Raw genomic sequence first — 19,795 nt, 5'->3', positions numbered from 1 at the left:
GATTTGTCCATTCTGTCCACCACCAAATGAATACCAACCTGTGATTTCTTCTCATTTCGGTACCAATATTCTTCCAGTACTGCATTTTTTATTACTACTTGAGCAAGGACACATTTCCTGTGACCAACGGCAGGCATGCCAGGACACCAACGGACCTACTGACACTTCTTTTTGTATTTGTTGCTTTCTTCAATCTCACATCAACATAACAGGGAAATTCTTCACTGCTATGTAAAGGTAATTACTGAAACCCACAAGCCCCTAACTGATACCAGAAGCAAAAGAAGCAAAAAGCCTCACTCTGTTGCTACAGTAAGAATTAACATCTAAAGCAGTGGAAGGAAATGCCACAGTTTTAAAAACTTAAAGGAACGAAAGAAGGCTATTTCTTCTGTTTTGCTGGAATTCAGTGTTACTTACCAGTTAGTGGACCCTTGTTTTATCTCCACCTTTACAGCAACCTTGGCTTTGTTTACTTCTGGAGCACAAATCCTACGCCAGTGATCCAACCAACAGTCCACTGCAGGTCAAACAATGCTTAATGTACTGATGGAAATCTTGGTTTTCTGCAGGTGTGAAGTTGCCTGACATTGGGGCAAGGGGGATATACTATAAAATTTGCACTATGACAGCTGAAACGTGATAAACAAATTCATTTATTTCTTCAATTCAGTATTACCATCGCACAGTGAGAGCTGCAGAGTCCATGAAATTTGTCCTTCACTTAAGGGCATGCTTCAGTCAAAGGTGATGAGGCTCTTCCTTCTGACTTTAAGTGGGAGTGAAGGAGGCCCTCAGTTTGAAACAGAGAATCAGCTTTGAAAAGATGCATAAGGATTTTGTTTGAATGAACATACATTGCTTGAAAAGGCAGCTGTGTTCTGATGCAGCAGCCAAATTATGCAGAGTGTGGACCGTGTAAAAAGGGGTTATCTTTTGTTAATGAGCCTGTTAGTGCACACATCGCTTGTAGCAGACAGTTAATTTTAACTTGAATTTTCTATTTCAGAAACAGAGCAATAAAATGCCTCTGTTGTTCCAAAATCTGCATTTGATAAGGATTGTTTATCTCGCTTATGGAAAACAGCCTACCAGGAATGCAAAAAAGCACATTTTGTCTTTTTCAAACATGGGTGCTTGCTTTTATGCCATTTTTTTTTCTTCTAGTGCTGTTTTTCCACTAAAACATAATTAACTCTTTACAAATATATGTTTTGTAATTCCAGTGCTGTGACTGAACATTACATTTCCTGTCTGTGTATCTCTAGTGGTGTATTATCCTTTCTGACTGTTGCTGGCACCCAGTGGAAATTTGATGATACTGAGCATACCTGGCAGAGAGCAATCATCTTTCAGGGCCAAGTCAGCCTGCAGCATAAAAAGACCCAAAGGACAGAAGATAACTACTAACTGTACTCCGCCACCCCAGACATTTTGGGTATGATACCAACTGTGACATGGTTTTGGAAAAGCTGAGAAAAGGAGAGAATTTTTTTTTGCCTGCTTCTGTTTTTTCCTCTGTATTCTCTTTTCCTCATGAAGTTTGATTTGCAAGTAGCAGGTATAAATTCATCTCTCTTGTTCAGTTGCGTTACAGCTGAAAGAACACATACACACAAACCCCTTTTAATTCTGCACCAAAAATCTACACTGGCATGTGCTGGAGATTTGCAGCGCTGTGTCTCCAGGGCATAAAACTGTCAAAAAATGTCCCACCCTCAAAACCAGAATAAGGCAAGAGGAACATCATGTGAGTAGGAAAATAGCTAGGGAAGGAGGTTTAGGAGATGAGGACATGATGAGAGGGAAGCTCCTTTGTTTCTGATTTATCATGGTCATAAGAACCTCTTACAGCAACAGTACCAATATTGCCTATTTAAAATATGCAAGGAAATGGTCAGTAATCATCTTCTCAGAGTAGATAGGAATTATACCTACAGCATTATCAGATGCTTACCAGAAGGTTAAGTGAGCTCTGCAGGGTGAGCAAGCACACGTGCCTCAGAGAAGTTTAGCAAATGCTGCCATGCCCAAAGCCATGCACAGCTCTGCAGAATGGGTATTTCACATCAGAGAATGACGGTAATTTTGAGAGCCAGGTTACCACTGATTAGCGTCATTTCTTTATTGCCTGACAGGCAAGTAAACCCCAGGCACAACAGCACTGCTCCTCAAATTCTGAGGAACATCACCAATTAGGAATGGCATCCTGAACTCACGTTAACATTGCCATCAACCTACATCTGTCATCACCATGTGTGTGAGGAAGGGGGACCAAGCCAAGGAGTGTTTCACCACCCCATGAAGAATGGCATGTTCTTTCATTTGCATCTCCAGATCTTATTCTCGTTTAGCTTCCCAGACATTCATGTTTTTGCTTGTTGCCTTTATGAAACACATCATGTTTGGCAGTAACTGGCCACAGGCAACCCTGCCAAGTCCCCAGAAGCTTGTCTCCTACATCTGGTTACAGTTCAAAGATGATTTTTTTTCCCTCTGAAGTGCCTTCCTAAATCAACAAACTGCTTCAGACTCCACGTCTAGTCTGCATGTCATCTGTGCTAGTAAATAGGAGGTCTTTGGACATCTCTCAAGGTGTTTAATGAGCATTGCAGTATAGTTTACAAAGACCACAAACAACTAATTAGCTCTATTATTTAAAATTGGAAAAGGCTTACTAAATCTGGTTTTGCAAAAGGTTTTCTAACATGCTGGATTCTGTATCACTTGTGCCCTGAAAGCACTACTGTTAGTACATTACTAGATTCTTCCTTGCTAGGAGTCAGGGCTAAATGACAGGCTAACTTGGAGTTCCTAGACTCTGACTATAACAGAAGAAAGGATTCACGGGAAGACAATATCTTCAGTGCTCGGGAGGAATGTCACAGTACCCTTTCCACTGTTGGGGAGCCTCCACCCCCAACATGCTTATAAATATTTTTTCAGTTTTAGCACTACATATATCCATTCAGGTAAAATTTTCAAGGAATACCACAGGGATTTGATAGAAAAGAAATTAACCTAGAATTACAGGATATATTGCTCATAATCCTTCTTTTAGCATAACATTGAGCTGGGAAGTTAAGGGTAAGCCTTTGACCAGATGTCTACTCCTCTCCTACCAGATCCTTATGGTGAGCCTCCAGCTTACAGAAAAGTATCACAATGCTTCTGTACCACAGGCATCACTGTTTCATTAGTGTAGTGGGTAATACACAGTTTATGTGGCTCTGAAGACTTCAAAGAAGGAGAAGAAGTTCAGGAGGGCAAAGAGAAAGGACCTAATTTGAAATGTCTGAATGAAATATAAGGAAAACATATGCTGGAAAAGGAATGAATGCCATTTTGTCAGGCCACAAAGCAGAGTGGATGAAGCAATTACAAAACCAAGAAAAATCTCACCGTCTGTAAGAATGAGACAAGAGATTTTCATTTAATTATTTGTAATTTTATTTAACTTCAAAAGCTCCAATACTGATTCTTCTCTTCAGGACTTGGTAAGCTAGCTGCAAACGTATGCATTTTGTTTTTGTACTACAGGAATAAACTCCTATCACATGAAACCTCTTACTCATATTGGAACCTTTTTCCTCTTGTCTTGCCTTCAAAGGAATCTTTGAGATGGCTATCAATAAAAATAGACAGATATTTGTATAGACTATCTGCTACTTATTTTTCTTTTCATCAGTTGGTGAAAAATTTGCAAAAACTACATAGAACATAACCCAAAAAAAATGAAAAAAAAAACACTTTCACTGTCTCACTGAGACAGATGCATACTGCTAAATATAGATTTTACAGAGCTGTTGGTTTCTAAGTTCATAGGACTCATTTCCATTGCTTCTCAGCGGCTCTTTCTCATCCCCCATGTCATTGTCTTTCATTTGTACAAAATAGGCAGGAGAAGCTTTGCATTCATAGTGCCTATCAAGAGATTTGAGGTGAATCAACATATGAAGAGCATAGGCAAGAACCAGCAGCAGAATCAGTGACATAACCAATCCCATAAGAATTGCTGGAGAGAAAAAAGATGCACAATCTTTTGCATAGGCAAAATGTCCTTCTTGAATGTTAAAGCCTTGAATCTACAAAGAGAACAAAAGAGCTCATGTTAAACAAAGTATTTGCTGTGCTGCTTACAAACAATTTCATGAATTTTCTCTGGTGCCAGTAAGAATTTTTAATTTAATATCATGTTACAAAATTATGTCGAGCTGTGCTAGCTGGAGTTAATGCTCAGAATTTATCCAAGTCAGTCTTCCAGAAAACGCCAGTTATTCTAAACCCCCTCACTCTGCTGCCCAAAGGATTTGCAGTTTTTATTTTAAACAAAGCCTTCTATGATGTCTCTTGATAGCCCAGTCACATTTAATTGTAAGTATGGTACCATACCTTTCTAGTTTATCGTGCATTTTCAGATGTTAAGAATGCATGTTAAGAATCTCCAGACTCTCTGTTTCAAACTGCATAAACTTCAGTGCACCAAACAAGGATGCATGCTTAATTGCCTACCATAATATTATATTTTTTATTATCAGATTCTGGTGTGTAGCACATGGCAGTGAATCAACTAAATTACATGAAGTTGCATTCAACTATAGCCAATACCACTAAGTTTTACTTGTGGCTTCAGTATTAACACGAAGTTTACCAGTTCACACTCAAGGACTGTCTCCTTCACTAAAATGGGTCCATGGGCATTTATCACATGGGAGAAAAAAGGGGTCAACTTTCTCCCCCAGTCACCTTTTTCAGCTATTTACCAACACAAGTCCCATGTCTCTGCATTTATTTACCTACATACTTATTTTGCTTTTCCTTCACTAAAAGGATTTTCTTCCTGCCAAAGTTTTTGTTTTTTTTTTATTTTCTTGCCCCTGAAGGAGAAAAATAAATTGGGACCTATGGATGTTACAAAAGATCCTTCTTCACAGACCTCAGAGTCTGATGTGAAATAGTCAGCTCTGGGCAGCGAAACATTCCTTATGCATTGTAATGATGGTGAGCTAGAGAAGTACACAGTTCAGTCAGGGATATCAGGCACTTTGGGGTGGGATCCATCCCCTAAAACTTAGGTATCTAAAAGCAAGGCATCCTAGCCCTGTCATCTTAGGCTCAATTATTGCCGAATATCAAAATACAGGCACCTTCAGATCATTATTAATCTCATCCTAAAATAAGGACTTAAGATGAGTCAGAGGAATTATCCACTGGCTTTAGAGGCAGACTGAGGTGACTGTAACCAGGGCAAAAGGTTAAAAATCCCAGTCTTCAAAAGTTAAGTGAGATGAATCCCATACTTGGTGACTGATGCTGTTGTTGTTAGGTTTTAAGAGCCCAGCTCAGAGACATCTAATATTGACAGTTAAATTCACTTCCCTCACTAAAGGGAAACCCTAGCAAGAAACTACAGAAAATCTATATAGCCCTACATCTCCTTTGACAGGAGAACAACTACAATAATTTAAATTTTCATTTCTATTCAATTTCTGTTTGATGTTCTATGGAGATCCTGTAAACTGTACATGGGAGGTCGCTATAGTTCCTTGGCACTTAAGTGCAGAATTTCCCATCAGTCTGCCTATGGGATCCATTTGGCTTAATTCCACCTTACCTGGAAATCAATAAAAGTGACTTCCCAAAGCTTTGAAACATCATTTGCAGAGCTGGGTATCAGGAGTGCATCATATCTCTGCAAGCTGCTCACATGTTCACAGTGGAAGGAGTAACTTGCCGGCGCATATATTCTGGTTGCATTAAATGTCGCCAGTACGGAGTGGTTGTAAAGAAGCTGTAGTCTCTGTACACTGAACCAGTTCTGAACAGACAGCTGGTAATAGCTGGTTGTTAGTAAGAATCTGAAAATATTGTATGGGAAGAAAGATGAATAAGATAACAAGCCTAAGAGTGGGAAACATTAAGTTCATGTCAAACAATCTGACAATCAGACAATCACTTCCTCAAGACTCCAGTGATCACTTTGGAACATGACCCAAAGTCCACAAGTAAAAAGAGTATTATTGATGTTAATGAGAATTTGCTCCTGAACACTTAAGGTGTGAAATATGTTGCTCATGCCAAGTATACTAAACACTTCTTATGGAAAACTTCACTTTTGTTACCTACGTTACAGCATATTTATTGGTCTCTGTATATTTTAATTTCATACAGTCCCAGAGCAGACTACTGGCATCACAGAGAACACTGTCAGTTACAATACATACCCCTAAATGCTTGTGTGGCCTAAACTTTAAATATGACACACTAAGTTGGAAAGAGCAGATGAGGTGTGGAAGAACAAAGGCTATAGTGATATGATCCAATACACACTCAGTTTATGCTTGCAGTCTTGGTAAAACATGAAACACATAATCACATGAAATTATTTATCAGGAAATACTGTTTTCTTCAACCACTGAGAAGCATACATAAATTAGGTCACAATCTGATGCCTGTGCAGCCCACACTATTAGTTTACTGTCAGTAACTTGGGAAGATTCTACTCAAATAAAATGATGTCAACTCCTCTCATGAGTAGAAAATCAAACATAGAAGAAGAAATGCCTCAATAAAACAGAATAGCCAAGCAAATGGCAGCCCTATTAAATGCAAGTGTCTTGATTATATCATAAAATCATAGAAAGGTTTGGGTTGGAAAGGACCACTACAGATCATCTAGTTCCAATCCCCCTGCCTTGAGCAGGAACACCTCCCACTAGATCAACATATCATATAATCAACAGTTCTGTCAGGTTATTTTTACTTATATAAACTCTCCCCTCCAAAATCACACAAGCAACTGCATAACAATAGATACTAACATGTGATTACATAATATTTTGCTTTAGCACATAACTTACCTAATAACAAGTCCCTTTAGATTGTCAATATCTCCAAACTTCAGAGAAAGCCTGGGTCAAAAAACAAGTAATGTCAGGCTAGATAAAAACTTCAGAAGTCTTAAGAGAAGAAACACCACAAAAGATTAAGTAGAGTCATATTTAAAACCTTTTACTCAGTATACCTTTAAAGTCAGTACAAAAAAAAAAAAAAGTTAAGTGATTACAACTTCGTCCAATTAAATACAGTAGTTCATCTGTTAATTTGAATGAGGCCTAGACTATCCAGAAACAACAGAACTGAAAGATCAATTTTTGACATACATACCACTGTTTCCAACGTTGGTTGATAAATGGTTTTATTTGATCTCTGTTCTCCTTCTCAAGTCAACAAGGCTAATCTATAATACAATCTCTTAATCGCGTATCACCAGTGTATGTCATTAAAAAGAGCTACACACAAACAGCCACATAATCCTCCTCTTTTTAGGTACTAGAGCATAACAAATCCATATGGTTTTTGAGTTCAAATTTCACACGTGCATCAATAGAGCAATAAAAATGCACTGCCTGTGAGGTAGGTCTACAAAGCTTATGTACAGTCAACATGGGCATCTTAAGTTTACTAGAGGGAAAGGCACTAGCAGGTTCATTGTAAATTAGGACATGAGGCTCCATATGCATTCTCCAACAACTCTTTACCATCTCAGGAGTTAATGCACTGAAGCACTATGTAGATGGAACATAGTGAAACCATGCAGCATTTGAAAGACTTTTTGAACCTAATGCTGAAGAACAAAACAAAACAAATAGCTAGATATATGATTTCATACAACATCTAGATGTCTTTTCATACCTTGACTAACACTGTTCCAGTAAGTCCACACACACTGAATCTAGACCATCCCTTGTTTTATTAAAAAGGGAAATCATGGACTAAGGATAGAAATATCACAGATGAGGATTAGACACAGGAAAATACATAGCTGCCTGATCCATAACTTGGTGCTTAAAATAAATAAATAAATAAATAAAAAGAAACCCCACAGGCTGGTTTACTATATTTACATGGCAAATGCATATGCATTTGGGGCCATGTCCTGGCTCCAGCTACTCTGCATTGATCAGACAGTATAAAGCAGCTTGAAAGCTAATCTAAAGCCACAACAGAGGGTTGTCTTAACAAAGAAGGCTGGAGATGAGAAAAGTTTAAGAGACTTTTCTGGGGTGAGAAAAACAGGGCAGTTCATCATGTGAGTACTCAGCCAGATAATCCACTGCCTAAGTTGGTAAGCCACTATCCATCATATCTGAGAAGCCGTGGCAGTCCAGTGAAGTTCTCACTGACTGGAAAAGGAGAAACATAACCCCCATTTTTAAAAAAGGGAGAAAAGGAGACCAGGGTAACTATAGATCAGTCAGTCTCACCTCTGTGCCCAGCAAGATCACGGAGCAGATCCTCCTGGAAACTATGCTAAGGGACATGGAAAATAAGGAGGTGACTGGTGACAGCCAACATGGCTTCACTAAGGGCAGATCTTGCCTGACAAATCTGGTGACCTCCTATGATGGGGTTACAGCAATGGGGGATAGGGGAAGAGCAACTGATGTCATCTACCTGGACTTGTGCAAAGCATTTGACACTGTCCCCATGACATCCTTGTCTCTAAATTGGAGAGACATGGATTTGACAGGTGGGCCACACGGTGGATAAGGAATTGACTGGATGGTCATACTCAGTTGTGGTCAACGGCTCAATGTCCAGGTGGAGATCAGTGATAAGTGGTGTTCCTCAGGGGTCAGTATTGGGACCGGCGCTGTTTAACGTTCAAAGAGCTGAGGTCACTAAGACTAGTATTTTCTCTAGGTATCCCAAACAAGCCAAGCATAGAACATGTAAGAAAGCGTCACCATTGTGAAGGTGTAGCATTTTCCTCTCTCTGCAGGACAGAGGAGGAAAGGCTCACTAGTCAGAGTACGTCTCTTGACACAAGCAAAAAACTTTCAACCTCAGCTTCAAACAAAGCATCAAGGTCCTGCCTGCCTTTAGTACCCGTGTCCCTATTTTGAGACTACTAAAAGAATATGAAAGAAAGAATTATAAGATCAGATGTAGCAGATAAAATCACTCTGGACTCACAGATTTTGAGATCAAACATCAGATATGGTTTTTACACTGATAGAAGGCATGCCAAGGGCATCCTGTAGAGTTCAGTTTCCTGATTCTTCTTGTAGCTTTTTTTAATGTATGGTGTGTTCTATAAATTCCAAATATCTTCAAACACAATGCATCAAGCAAGTCCTGTGGCGGGTCGACCACAGACAGCAGCTAAGCCCCACTCACTGTCCATCCCCACTTCAGTGGGACAGGAGAAAATACAAAGAGAGAAAGCTTGTGGGTCAAGACAGAGTTCAATAAATGAAGGACAGAGGGGTGAAAATCGAGATATGCAAAGGCAATCACTCCCCATGTCCCATGAGCAGACCAATGCCCAGCCAGACTCCTGCAATGGCCACCTCAGGAGACAAAATTCCTACCCACTTCTTCCACTACCCTGTTTTTTTTTTGCTGAGCATGATATTGTATGGCAGGGGTACCCCTTTAGCCAGCTTTGGTCAGCTGCCCAGGCTGTGTCCCCTCCCAGCCTCTTGCCAAATCACAACCTACTCACTTGCGAGGCAAAGTGTGAAAAAAAGAAAGCCTCAACACCATGCAATGTTCACCAACAGCTGAAACATGAGTCACTGCTGTTTTAGCAATAAACCCAAAACAGAGCACTATACACTCTGAAGAAAATTCAGCAAATGCCAAGTTAGGTATTCACTGCCTAATTTTTAGACTACGAGAATCGAATCAGCAACCTGGTATAAGACGTGGAGCCAAACAGTACAGTACATGGAGGAAGGGAAGTTTTAGGGTACACTACAGAGGAGATTAAAAAAAAAAAAAAAAAAAAAAAAAACCTACATGCCTGTCTAGTATGGCCGGGGGATTGGAGGATTTGGGATCTAGTTAGGTTTATATATATTCTCACTCACGTTAGGCAGGAGCAAGGCATTGAACTGTTTGTGCTGAACTAATGCGTGACAGACTGGGATGCAGATTTCAGGTTTTTGGAGACCCTTCAGGTCACACACAAGCCTCTAGTGAATTCACCTTTCAGATTCAGCAACTCACAAATCACATCCTGGGACCTGGGGCTACCTAACTCTGTTTCTAAATATGTGGATCTGAGAGTATAAAACCCATGCTGCCTTGCTGCCTGCAATGTCAGGCCATTGTAGGAAGGAGCTTGCCCCTGAGGTACCAGGGCTCGATACCAGATATTACAAGGCTTGTTCCTTCAGTACTTGTTTACTAGAGTTGTTATCTGGTACTAGTTTCACTAGCAGCTTACATTGCATTGTCTTCACTGCAGTTTGAATCTCCAACATCCACTGTTGCATGGACACCAAATGTCTTCTCAGTCAAATCCAGCTGCGTGTGGTTTTCAAACTTAATCATGATCCTCTTGGCCCAGAAGAGAATGCAGGGTGTGCCATTAACTGTGACGTTAAGAGGGCTGTAGTGGCTGTGAGTGAACGGCCTCCAGGATGCTCTTTCTAGCTGTCCTTTCCTGCTCAAGTTGTAGCTGACAACCTGATCAAACACACAGAAGACCAGTGGGTATTTCAGGAGTTACTCTCCATCCTACCACAATAAGTAAGGTCAGCACTTGGAAAACCCATTTGGAGCAAGTTCTCAGCCGCAGCAGTACTGAACTGAGAAAGCAGAGAGGTCTCTAGCAAGCCCCTTCCTACCCTGGCACTGGTAGTGCACCATACAGACCTGTAGCTCCAGCATGACTGCCCAGAGAGCCAATATAAGTTAGATTTGTTCTTCTAGTTGCTCTAGCATAGTATCACTGGGGAAAATGATATTTTTGGCATGCTCCTGTCTCACTCCAGCACACACAAAGCTGCCCAATATCAAAAGTTGAAGCAATGCTAGAACCACAAGCTGCTCACCGCAGCATAACACCCTCTAGGGCAGCTGCACTTACTACTGCAACACAGTAAAGAGAACTTAGCCAGGGCTAAGGACAGCCTACCATGCAGAAAGCACATTAGGCAGCTGTTCAGGTGAAAAAAAAAAATGCTTAAATCTACCTGCAGACAGTTTGGCCCTTGGTAACGACAGGATGGCTCAAGTGTAGATCTCTGCCTTTCCAGAATCAGTAGACTGAATCCTGGGAACTACACATTCTATGTCCTCTGTGGACATTAGAAAAAAATACTATCCATTCTGAGCCAAAGAAGGACAATTTGGCTGTGAGGAAGTATAATTTGAGACAGTGAGTTAGAGCTCAGAAAGGATTTCAAAAGGTAAGAGTAATTTTCATATTTCAAACTAAGATTTCCAGACATCAACTCTTTTCCAGCTATACATATGTCCTAGCTGAATATTACAATAAATGTAACATCTGCCTGGCTGTTTTGCAAGCCATATGATTGAGCAAATTCAAATCATATATGAACAAGAGAGGTATTTTGTGTTTCAGTCATAAACAGCGTCTTATCAGGCTCCAGAAAGGACACAGTTAAGCCCCAAAGCTTTGTCTTGGCTTAAAGAGAGATGGGTTTTTTTGGTTGTTAAGATTAGTAAATCACGTCTCCCAGCTCAGATCCTGAAAGACCCTTTTGATACTTGACCTTACATATGGCACAAGACTGCTTTAGGAATTAAAATGAGTAAGTACTCACAGCAACAAGCAGAAAGCAAGGTAAGATCATGCATGAAAGAGATTTTATCAACCAAGTATTTACATTAGGCTGTATCACTGCAGAGTTTTTGACAAGGAAGCCTTTTCCTCAGTTTTTAACAAAACCTACAAGCTGGACTCAGGAATAACTCCCACTAAATTTAAACAAACACGTTTTGCTTCAGATATTCTTTTGGTACCAAGCAATATAAGCAAAATACTGGCCACTGCAGTCAAATGGAATTGCACAGAATATGGACAGTATGATTTGATTCTTTTAACGTGACCCTGTGCCTGAACCCAGTGCCAATAAACACAAGAGATGGCAGTAGAAGTCCCACCTCACTTCTCAGAAAAGCAGAAGACATATTGTAATGCATGTTGTGAATCAGTACCACACCACAATGATTCAGAGAATTTTATTGCCTATTTCTTGTAAATAACAGATTATTTAATTCAATAATAGAAATTTAAAGATTGCTATGTGCTATGACAAAAAAATATATATATATGCCTTACAGATTACAGATACAGTTCTTTCTGTAATTACCTGTGTAATTGCTACTTGATTTACACTGAATTTTGGCTTCACGCCACCACCATAGTGTCGACCTGCAGACGAAAGTGTTTTATGAGCCTATAAAGAAAACATTCAATCATTCATACAAGCATAATTTTGCATGTTCCAATGCAAACAGTTAGCAGCCATGCACAAAATATGTTTTTCAGAATAACTGATTTTGTTTTGGGAAGTATTTAGCTTGATGTAAATATTGCCTTCAAAATACCCATCTTCCAGTTTAGTTTACCTTTATCATATAACAAGGTTCCTCTTATTTTCATTGAATATCTTGCCATCCTTACAGAGAATTTCTTTCCCTGCACTGAACAGAGATGGGAACCTCTGACAAATAAACTCATGGACTGCCTGGTTGCCAGGAGAGTGAAGATTCACAGGTGAGAAATCACTTCACAGACACTCTCACAGCTCCATCCTTTAAACATTAACTTTTTTCATTTGTTAAAAAAAAAGAGTGAATCCTTCTTCCTTCCCTATTTTCACTATGTCTCAGACTCAGTCAGTACATGATTATTTTAACCAGGCAAATCCCTTAAAGAGTATCTGTTAAACATGGATATGCTTTAACAAAACTTTTGACAGAACAGTCACTAAATACCAATAGAAGCAACACCTGGGATGAAAAAACTGCACTAACGAAGACAACATCCAGGCATTCAGCCCACTGAAAGCCTTACCAGTATTTTGCAGAGTATCTTGATCTGAAAACACATGTGAACTAGAAGAGAAGAGAAAAATATTTACTGTACAGAATCTGGATTTGAAGTCTGCAGCAAGTTTATTAGGAAGAGCTCCTGTTGCTTCTTTCAACCAATAAAACACTCAAAATGTAACTCAGATCCTTGGCTGGTTAATGTCACAGGAACAGGGCAAGGCAATCCTAGAGACAGTATACGCAGGCTAAAAATACCTCATTTTCAGAGGTTCTTGAGGTGGATTTCCCTCTCAGGCATTCCCATGTCCTTACCATATCAACCGAAGATGATCCCTCCTGTACTCTTCCACACCCACCAGCGGGCTGTGCCTGCTCCCAGAGACCACAGGCAGCAGCACCTACCTACCAGCACTGTCTGGTAGATGCAGAGCAGCCTTCCAGATGCTCTGGATGAGAGGGACTGAAACACTTCCAGCCCAAAAGCAGGGTGAACCAGGATAGCACTGCACCCACCCCAGGCCCCGCTGGGGATCAGGAGCAGCACATCCAAGTGCTCCAGGACAGAGTAAGTATATCAGGCTAACACGCCTTAAGCCTAGACATACAGACATCTAAAGACAGCTCCTGAAGGGCTCCAAACAATCTCAAACCCCATGGAAGTCAACTGCAAGGCAGGGAGCAAGTGAAGCACGTATCAGCTGACAATTATCAGGCTCACAAAATTTTCATCCTTTGATTTTCTTTTTTTTTCTCTGATTTTCTGAAAGATGTCTTGAGCTGATGTAAATAAGACCTGCTTTCCTGAGCTGGAGAATCAAGTCCAGCAAATTTACTCACATCACCAACGGGCCCTCCATTAGGACCAGGCTCCACTTTTTGAGTCACAGGGAACACCTTCACAACCCCTCCTGCCCTCTCCACACCACGGCAGCTTCCTCAGCACCTGCAGCTCTTTACAGTGGATTGATCTGCCTATCTGATGCAGCATGTCCACTCTCACACCCACCTCCAGCACTCCGCAGCAGGTCGGCACACTGGCCAGCAGCCCTCCCACACTCACAGTATATTCCTGCAGGAGCTTTTCAAGCACTGCCTTCAGTGCCTCCAGGCACAAGAGAGGCAGAGGATAGGACTTTCCTCACGGCCACTTCACATGGGAATGTGCTTCTGTGTTCTTTTCTTGCTTTCTTAACAGATTTCAAACCCACTACAAAAGTAAAATACTTGAAAACATGCATGCAAAGACCAGAACATGGAAGGACTTCAAGCGGGAGCAACACCAACCTAATTGCCACCACAGCATCCCTAATGGCAAGCAGGAGTGAGTCAGAGCATCATATTGCCACCAAAAGAGAAACATAGAGCAGCCTCAAAGCCTGCCCTGCTTGCTGTCATGCCCAAGCAGCTCTGTCAGAAAGGGAATTTGATCCTACTGAACCTGACTTGCCTGAAATCCATGGAAAATCTACCAACTTCAGCAAAGCCCAGATTTCTCAGTCAATATCTTGCTTATGCTCATGGTTCAGAAGGGCAGGAGGCTCTTTCTTCTGATCGGTGCCTCTCCAGTGAGAACATCTTTTCACAGGCATATTCTGTGCTGCCAAGAACAAATCAGCTGTGGCCCTCTGCAAGCTCCTCAAACCCACAAGGCAAAAGAGACAAAAGTGAGTGGAGTCCATATCCCGGCTTGTCACTTTGTCACCAAACACCAGGTCTGACGAGCAACTTGGTTCCAGAGAATCAGACAGGATGCTCAGCCCCTTCAGCAACCAAGGCAATAGAACAGAAGACAGTCTCCAGAGAAAATGTGACAGAGTGCAAAAAGACAGCTAAGCTCCGCAGCCCCCACACCAGTGACTTTAATCTGAGCTGAAAGAACCTTGAAAAGATCTTATGTTCGAAAGCAAGTTCAATGTAGACGACACTGTTTAAAATCAGTTTGGCAGTTTTAATTACACACAGTGACCCCAATTCTTCCCTCAGCCAAGAGCTGTTAAAGCCCAGAGACTTCAAGGAGACTGTGCACTTCCATGCGGGCCTGGTCTCCCCACCACCCTCCTGGAGCCAAGGCTTGGCGCTGAGCTGAGGCCTTGAGGCAGCTCGCAGGTCCCACAGCCCTCAAAGACAGGTGGGAATGACTCCCATTTTGATAGATACCTAAAAAAGGACTGGTTGGATACATTGTAGTCCCCTTATCTGCCTGCCCATGACCTAGTCATGAGCCCTTTTTTTTATTTAACCCATTGGAAGGAGCAGGAGCAGAGGCCTTGTGCTGTGCCCACCAAAGCAGAGCAATGAAGAGCATAATCCCAGAGCAAACTTGGAAACTGTAACTGCAGCAGGATCCCACTGAGATGCATAAAGACCTTTTCTTACCTAAGGCTCACTATAGCCCAAGCTCCACCAGAATGCCACCATCAGAACACACAGCAGACTTCAACACTTCCAAGAGTCCAGTCCAAGGAAAGAAAACTTCTGCCATGGAGAACTGGCTGTCACAAGAGATGACTACAACAGACCAGATTTTGTTCTCTTGCCCAGGCAAAGCTCTCTCTTAAGTTTCTTAGTGATTAAGAACATGGTCTTTGCAATTTGACCCCACCATAATTTTCTTTTCTAGTCTTTCATGACAGATTGCGCCTTCAGGACAGAGAAGGCAACAGTTCATCTGGGCATTTTTTCTTGACAATAGTTATAAAAATGAGGCACAACAAAAAGGAATTAATGTGAATTATTTTGTTATAAAAACTTAAGTTACCTTTAGTTATATCTATATATATTTAATTATTCTTAGTTATACAGTTATCTTCCCTGCACATGCTTAGTTAAAAGCTCAAGGCCCATTATTCCATTTTGGAAATTGCCATGCTGAGGCAAGCAGACTTAACACATTACGATGAGAGGAGACAGATGAAATTGCATACTTCAGTTCACTTTGTTACTTGACTTGAAAGGTTCTTCTGTTGCTCTGGAAAGAGGAAGGGTTGTTTTTGGTTTTTGATTGTCGATTATAAAAATAAACATTACTTAACTCCCATCTGGGATAATGCTAACACCATGGTCGTGCTGAATAGGTTCACCTTGAGGAATACTAATTGATAAGCAACTTCAAGCCTTCGGGAGAGCACGCAATGAATATATGAGGTATAATCATAGCACAAACCTTTGTGGGGTTATACTCTGAACAGAATAGTTACAAACACTCCACACAGACCATGAGGGTCAGGTGAGGAGCCTGTGACAATACAATTTGACTCCTTTACTTCCTATGCAGTACACCATAGCAATGCACAGCCATGATGCTCCTCAACAAATGCCACGTTTCTTATCTCAGCATGAAGGTACTCAAATATAGATGACTGTGCACAGCTGATGAAATATTCATGCTTTTATGAGGAATGCAGTGGAGACAGTGACCCAGGAACCACTGCTAAGTACCACGGTATGACAAATACTGTCAGCCACGTGGCACACATCTGGGAGGCCTGTAAAAGCACGCAAGTGAAGAGCCTCGACTTAGGAGGCAATAGTTTAGGCAAGAGTACTCCTGTTTATTACCCCATTCATCAGCAATGCCAGCTGCCTCCTTACACCCAGCACATCACGTGAAACCCCCTTACAGAAAGGAGTTGAAAAGCCATCAAGTCAATGCTTGCAGAGTTTGTGTTGTCCTGGTACAGCCCAATCACTATGGCCCATACAGCATATCAGTGGCATAAGGGAAGAATTACCACCTTGTCTCTGAGCAGGCACACACTAATGTTGATTTTATCAGGTCCATCAAATGCCTTTGACACTTACACCCCTGAGGTGTCACAGAAGCATGTCATCTGTGACAGAAATGGGTGGCCTTCAATAACCACCCTGCTGTCAGATCAGCAACCTTTCCAACCAAAGGCGAGCTGGGGAACTGACAGGTGACCTCTGGCAGCTTTGCCCTCTGATGAAGCATGCTTCATAGATAAAAGCGTTGTAAAAAAAAAAGGGAAAATAACAACACAATAAAAATATGTATTCCCTTGTATATATAAAAATGTTATCTACATTAATGGGAGACAGGAAACCTGCGCTAGCTAGCCCTAGCTAGAGCTTTCTTCTCCACTGCCTGCAAAACTATCAGCAAAGAGTGCCTACAAATAAGGAAGAGAAAACCATTTTTAGCAAACCCAAATATAGGCTAGACTTTTAAATGTGCATTTTTTTTGGCCATTCTACCCTATAACAACTTCAACTTCAATCACACACATAGTGTATGCTTCGATGACTGACATATTTCCTTAACAATCAGTAAGTAACTAGCCCAGATACACTCAAACAGGTATGCTGTATGTTGAATTTACCATTCTAAGTATGTCAGGAACCCATATGAAATTGGCTTAGCCCTAATACAAAGCACTGGGATGACTAATCACTATGTAAAACCCAATTAAACGAGATTATAAGTATAAAGAAGTGTAAATTCCCTCTTACCAGATAACATTATCCATCTACATAAGATAACAAAGTCTAGTTTGTTTATCTGAAAAAGTTCATATAGACGCCAGCCCTTGAAGAGTACTCTTTTGGCCACTGAAGTGAGCCAACTGAATAAACCTGGCACTCAACTGTAACCAAGTGTGCAAGCCATATAGGTAGTTTTCATGCCGTCTGTTAAATGGTTTAAGGGAAGCCAGATTCATAGCCATCTTTTACTCTTCCTATTGCTACTCTCACAAACCACATCAGATGGCAAAAGATACTCTACTGTAGTATTTACTCCAGAAGTATCACTCTATTATTAATGCTGTCCAGCTGCAGACTACCTCACTGACTGCTGAACTACTTTCAATAATTTATGAAGTATTTAGTTGGAGAACAATGGAACATTGTAGGGACATTGCTCATAAGTAATTTCTCTGAAGTTATTAAACTAGAAATGCAAGTCTGAGAGCTCGGATTCAGGGCAAAATCTAGTTTCTTCTAAGAAACGTTCCTAACAAAAAATGTTATTAAATTTAAAATGCATCTTTTAAATTTAAAGTTATATCATTAATAAACACCTACAAAGCCTGGGTCTCTTTATAGAATTTAAGTATTCAGTGTCTAATTTTGGTAGCCTCATCTCTGATGGGATGCAGTCAGACAGATTTGCATAATTATTTTATAATGTACTGTGTATTGTGGTTTGATCTATGTTTGAACAGAATCAGAACTGACAAGAATCTCAAGCATTTGTTTTTAATATAAATAACGAAAATGAGCTCACAGAAATTCTAGCAGATTGCAGGTATGATCTCACTTCCACTGAATGCAAAGGCTAAATTCCCATTCAATTCAATGGCATCAGGATCACAACTAAATTTCTTAATTTTTATTAGAATAAAGTTTATGTAACATTTCACTGCTTTGTTTCTCTCAAATCTTCATCTGATTGCAGAAAAGTGCAGTTATTATAAGGCACTAACAAATCTGAAAACTGGCAGAGAAGAGCACCAAGTAATCTATTTAAATGAAAACATATTGCAGCGCTTATTGGTAACTGACTACCATCTCTCTTAATACAAGCTTAAGCAAATCACCACATGTCCTTCTTGCCTTAAATGCACAGATTTTATGCCAGCTGTGATCTTCATCAGCATATTTGATCCATGTGTTTTTAGTGACTTTGGAGCATGATTCAACTAATACAGTTTAGACTATTTTCACTTTTACAGTGCTTGCCTTTAGAAAATCCTCTTGCTCTTGCTCTGATTTGGGCTTCCTATTTATACTTCACTAAAGAAAGAAATGTCATTAAAAACAATGATGAATGCAAATCTCTAGTAATTTCATAATTTTAAGTGTTTTTTTTTTTGCAATGTTGAATTCACATTTTGAATATGCATTCTATATGAGTAGAATATTTTAGCACCTATGTTTCTTGAAGTACTTTTCACACCTTCACTGTTATTCTATTTATAAGTCTGTTTTTATATAGACCAGGGAAAGTCAGAGTGAGAGAATCATTAAAATGTAATGTAACACAGATGCTCAGAAAACATTAATTTTTAAACCATTTTTAGTGTTATATATAAAATTGTTTTAGAGTTACATTTTTATGCAGCATAGGCTCTAGAATAAATTCTGTATTAGTCCCATGTGTTTTCAAACCTGGAAGGAAAATTAAAACCATGCCCTTCCAAACATTCTGAACTGCAAACAAATCTGCTTCCACACAACACAAATAAATGACAGCACTTAAAACACGCACTCAACTTCACCAACACAGCTAATCGACAAGCACTCAGCTACTCACCTGCCATCCATTGTTGCAAGCATTTGCTCCACAGACACCGAGAGCCCCCCACATAAGAAGAGCAGTAAGAAGCTAACAGCCGTGTTTCTTTCCATGGGGAAGAGAGCTGGTCCCTCCACACCAAGCACATCTGCTCCTCTCGGCTCGGGGGGAGCCGGGCAGCCCTGCACGCCCTGGCTGAGTGATGGACTGCGGATGCAACCAATGGCAGGCAGCATTTGCCACTCCATCACTGCACTGGTACCCACGGGAGAAAGTCTTCGTGTGCTCGGATTTACTTACACTGGCTCCAGGCGCCAACTGTGGGCACGTTCCACACCCCTGTGAAAGGAAGATTACTGGTTTTGGGGGAAATTGTATCAGGATGTGACATGTCTGCTCAAGAAAAACAAAAACAGGTGGTCTCTCCAAGCTCTGAAACTATACTGACACTTTGCCGCAGAGCACTTGTTACCTATTGCTCAACCCGAACCTTAAAGAAAGGTGAAGGCTGTGTTTCCAAACAGCTCTGAAATTTCCCAATCTGTATGATAACATGAAAAAGGATTACATGTATATTAAAGAAGTCCTATAATACCTTTAGTGTAGTACTAGTATCCCCATTTCACAGATATGAAAGAAGACACAGACAGCTCAGCAGTCGAACTTTCAGAACCATTTTCCTTTCCTCACCTTTGATTCAGTTTGTGCATGTTCAGATTTCTG

The 19,795-nt window shown here is 40.6% G+C and overlaps 1 protein-coding gene across 1 annotated transcript; it reads right to left on the bottom strand.

Moving 5' to 3' along the window:
• Positions 1 to 3,759: 3,759 nt before the first annotated feature.
• ATP6AP1L (ATPase H+ transporting accessory protein 1 like) lies at positions 3,760 to 19,490 on the bottom strand. Its single transcript, XM_040541452.1, has 7 exons — positions 19,091 to 19,490; positions 12,839 to 12,879; positions 12,132 to 12,193; positions 10,238 to 10,479; positions 6,861 to 6,911; positions 5,615 to 5,858; positions 3,760 to 4,085 (listed from the first exon to the last, which is right to left on the bottom strand). Exons 1-7 carry the CDS (start codon positions 19,318 to 19,320, stop codon positions 3,783 to 3,785), a joined length of 1,173 nt encoding a protein of 390 aa, XP_040397386.1. The 5' UTR covers positions 19,321 to 19,490; the 3' UTR covers positions 3,760 to 3,782.
• Between the last annotated feature and the right edge of the window lie 305 nt (positions 19,491 to 19,795).

This window comes from Cygnus olor, chromosome Z (genome assembly GCF_009769625.2).
Source record: "Cygnus olor isolate bCygOlo1 chromosome Z, bCygOlo1.pri.v2, whole genome shotgun sequence".
NCBI classification, from domain to species: domain Eukaryota; kingdom Metazoa; phylum Chordata; class Aves; order Anseriformes; family Anatidae; genus Cygnus; species Cygnus olor.
This window is presented reverse-complemented; position numbering and strand designations above follow the sequence as displayed.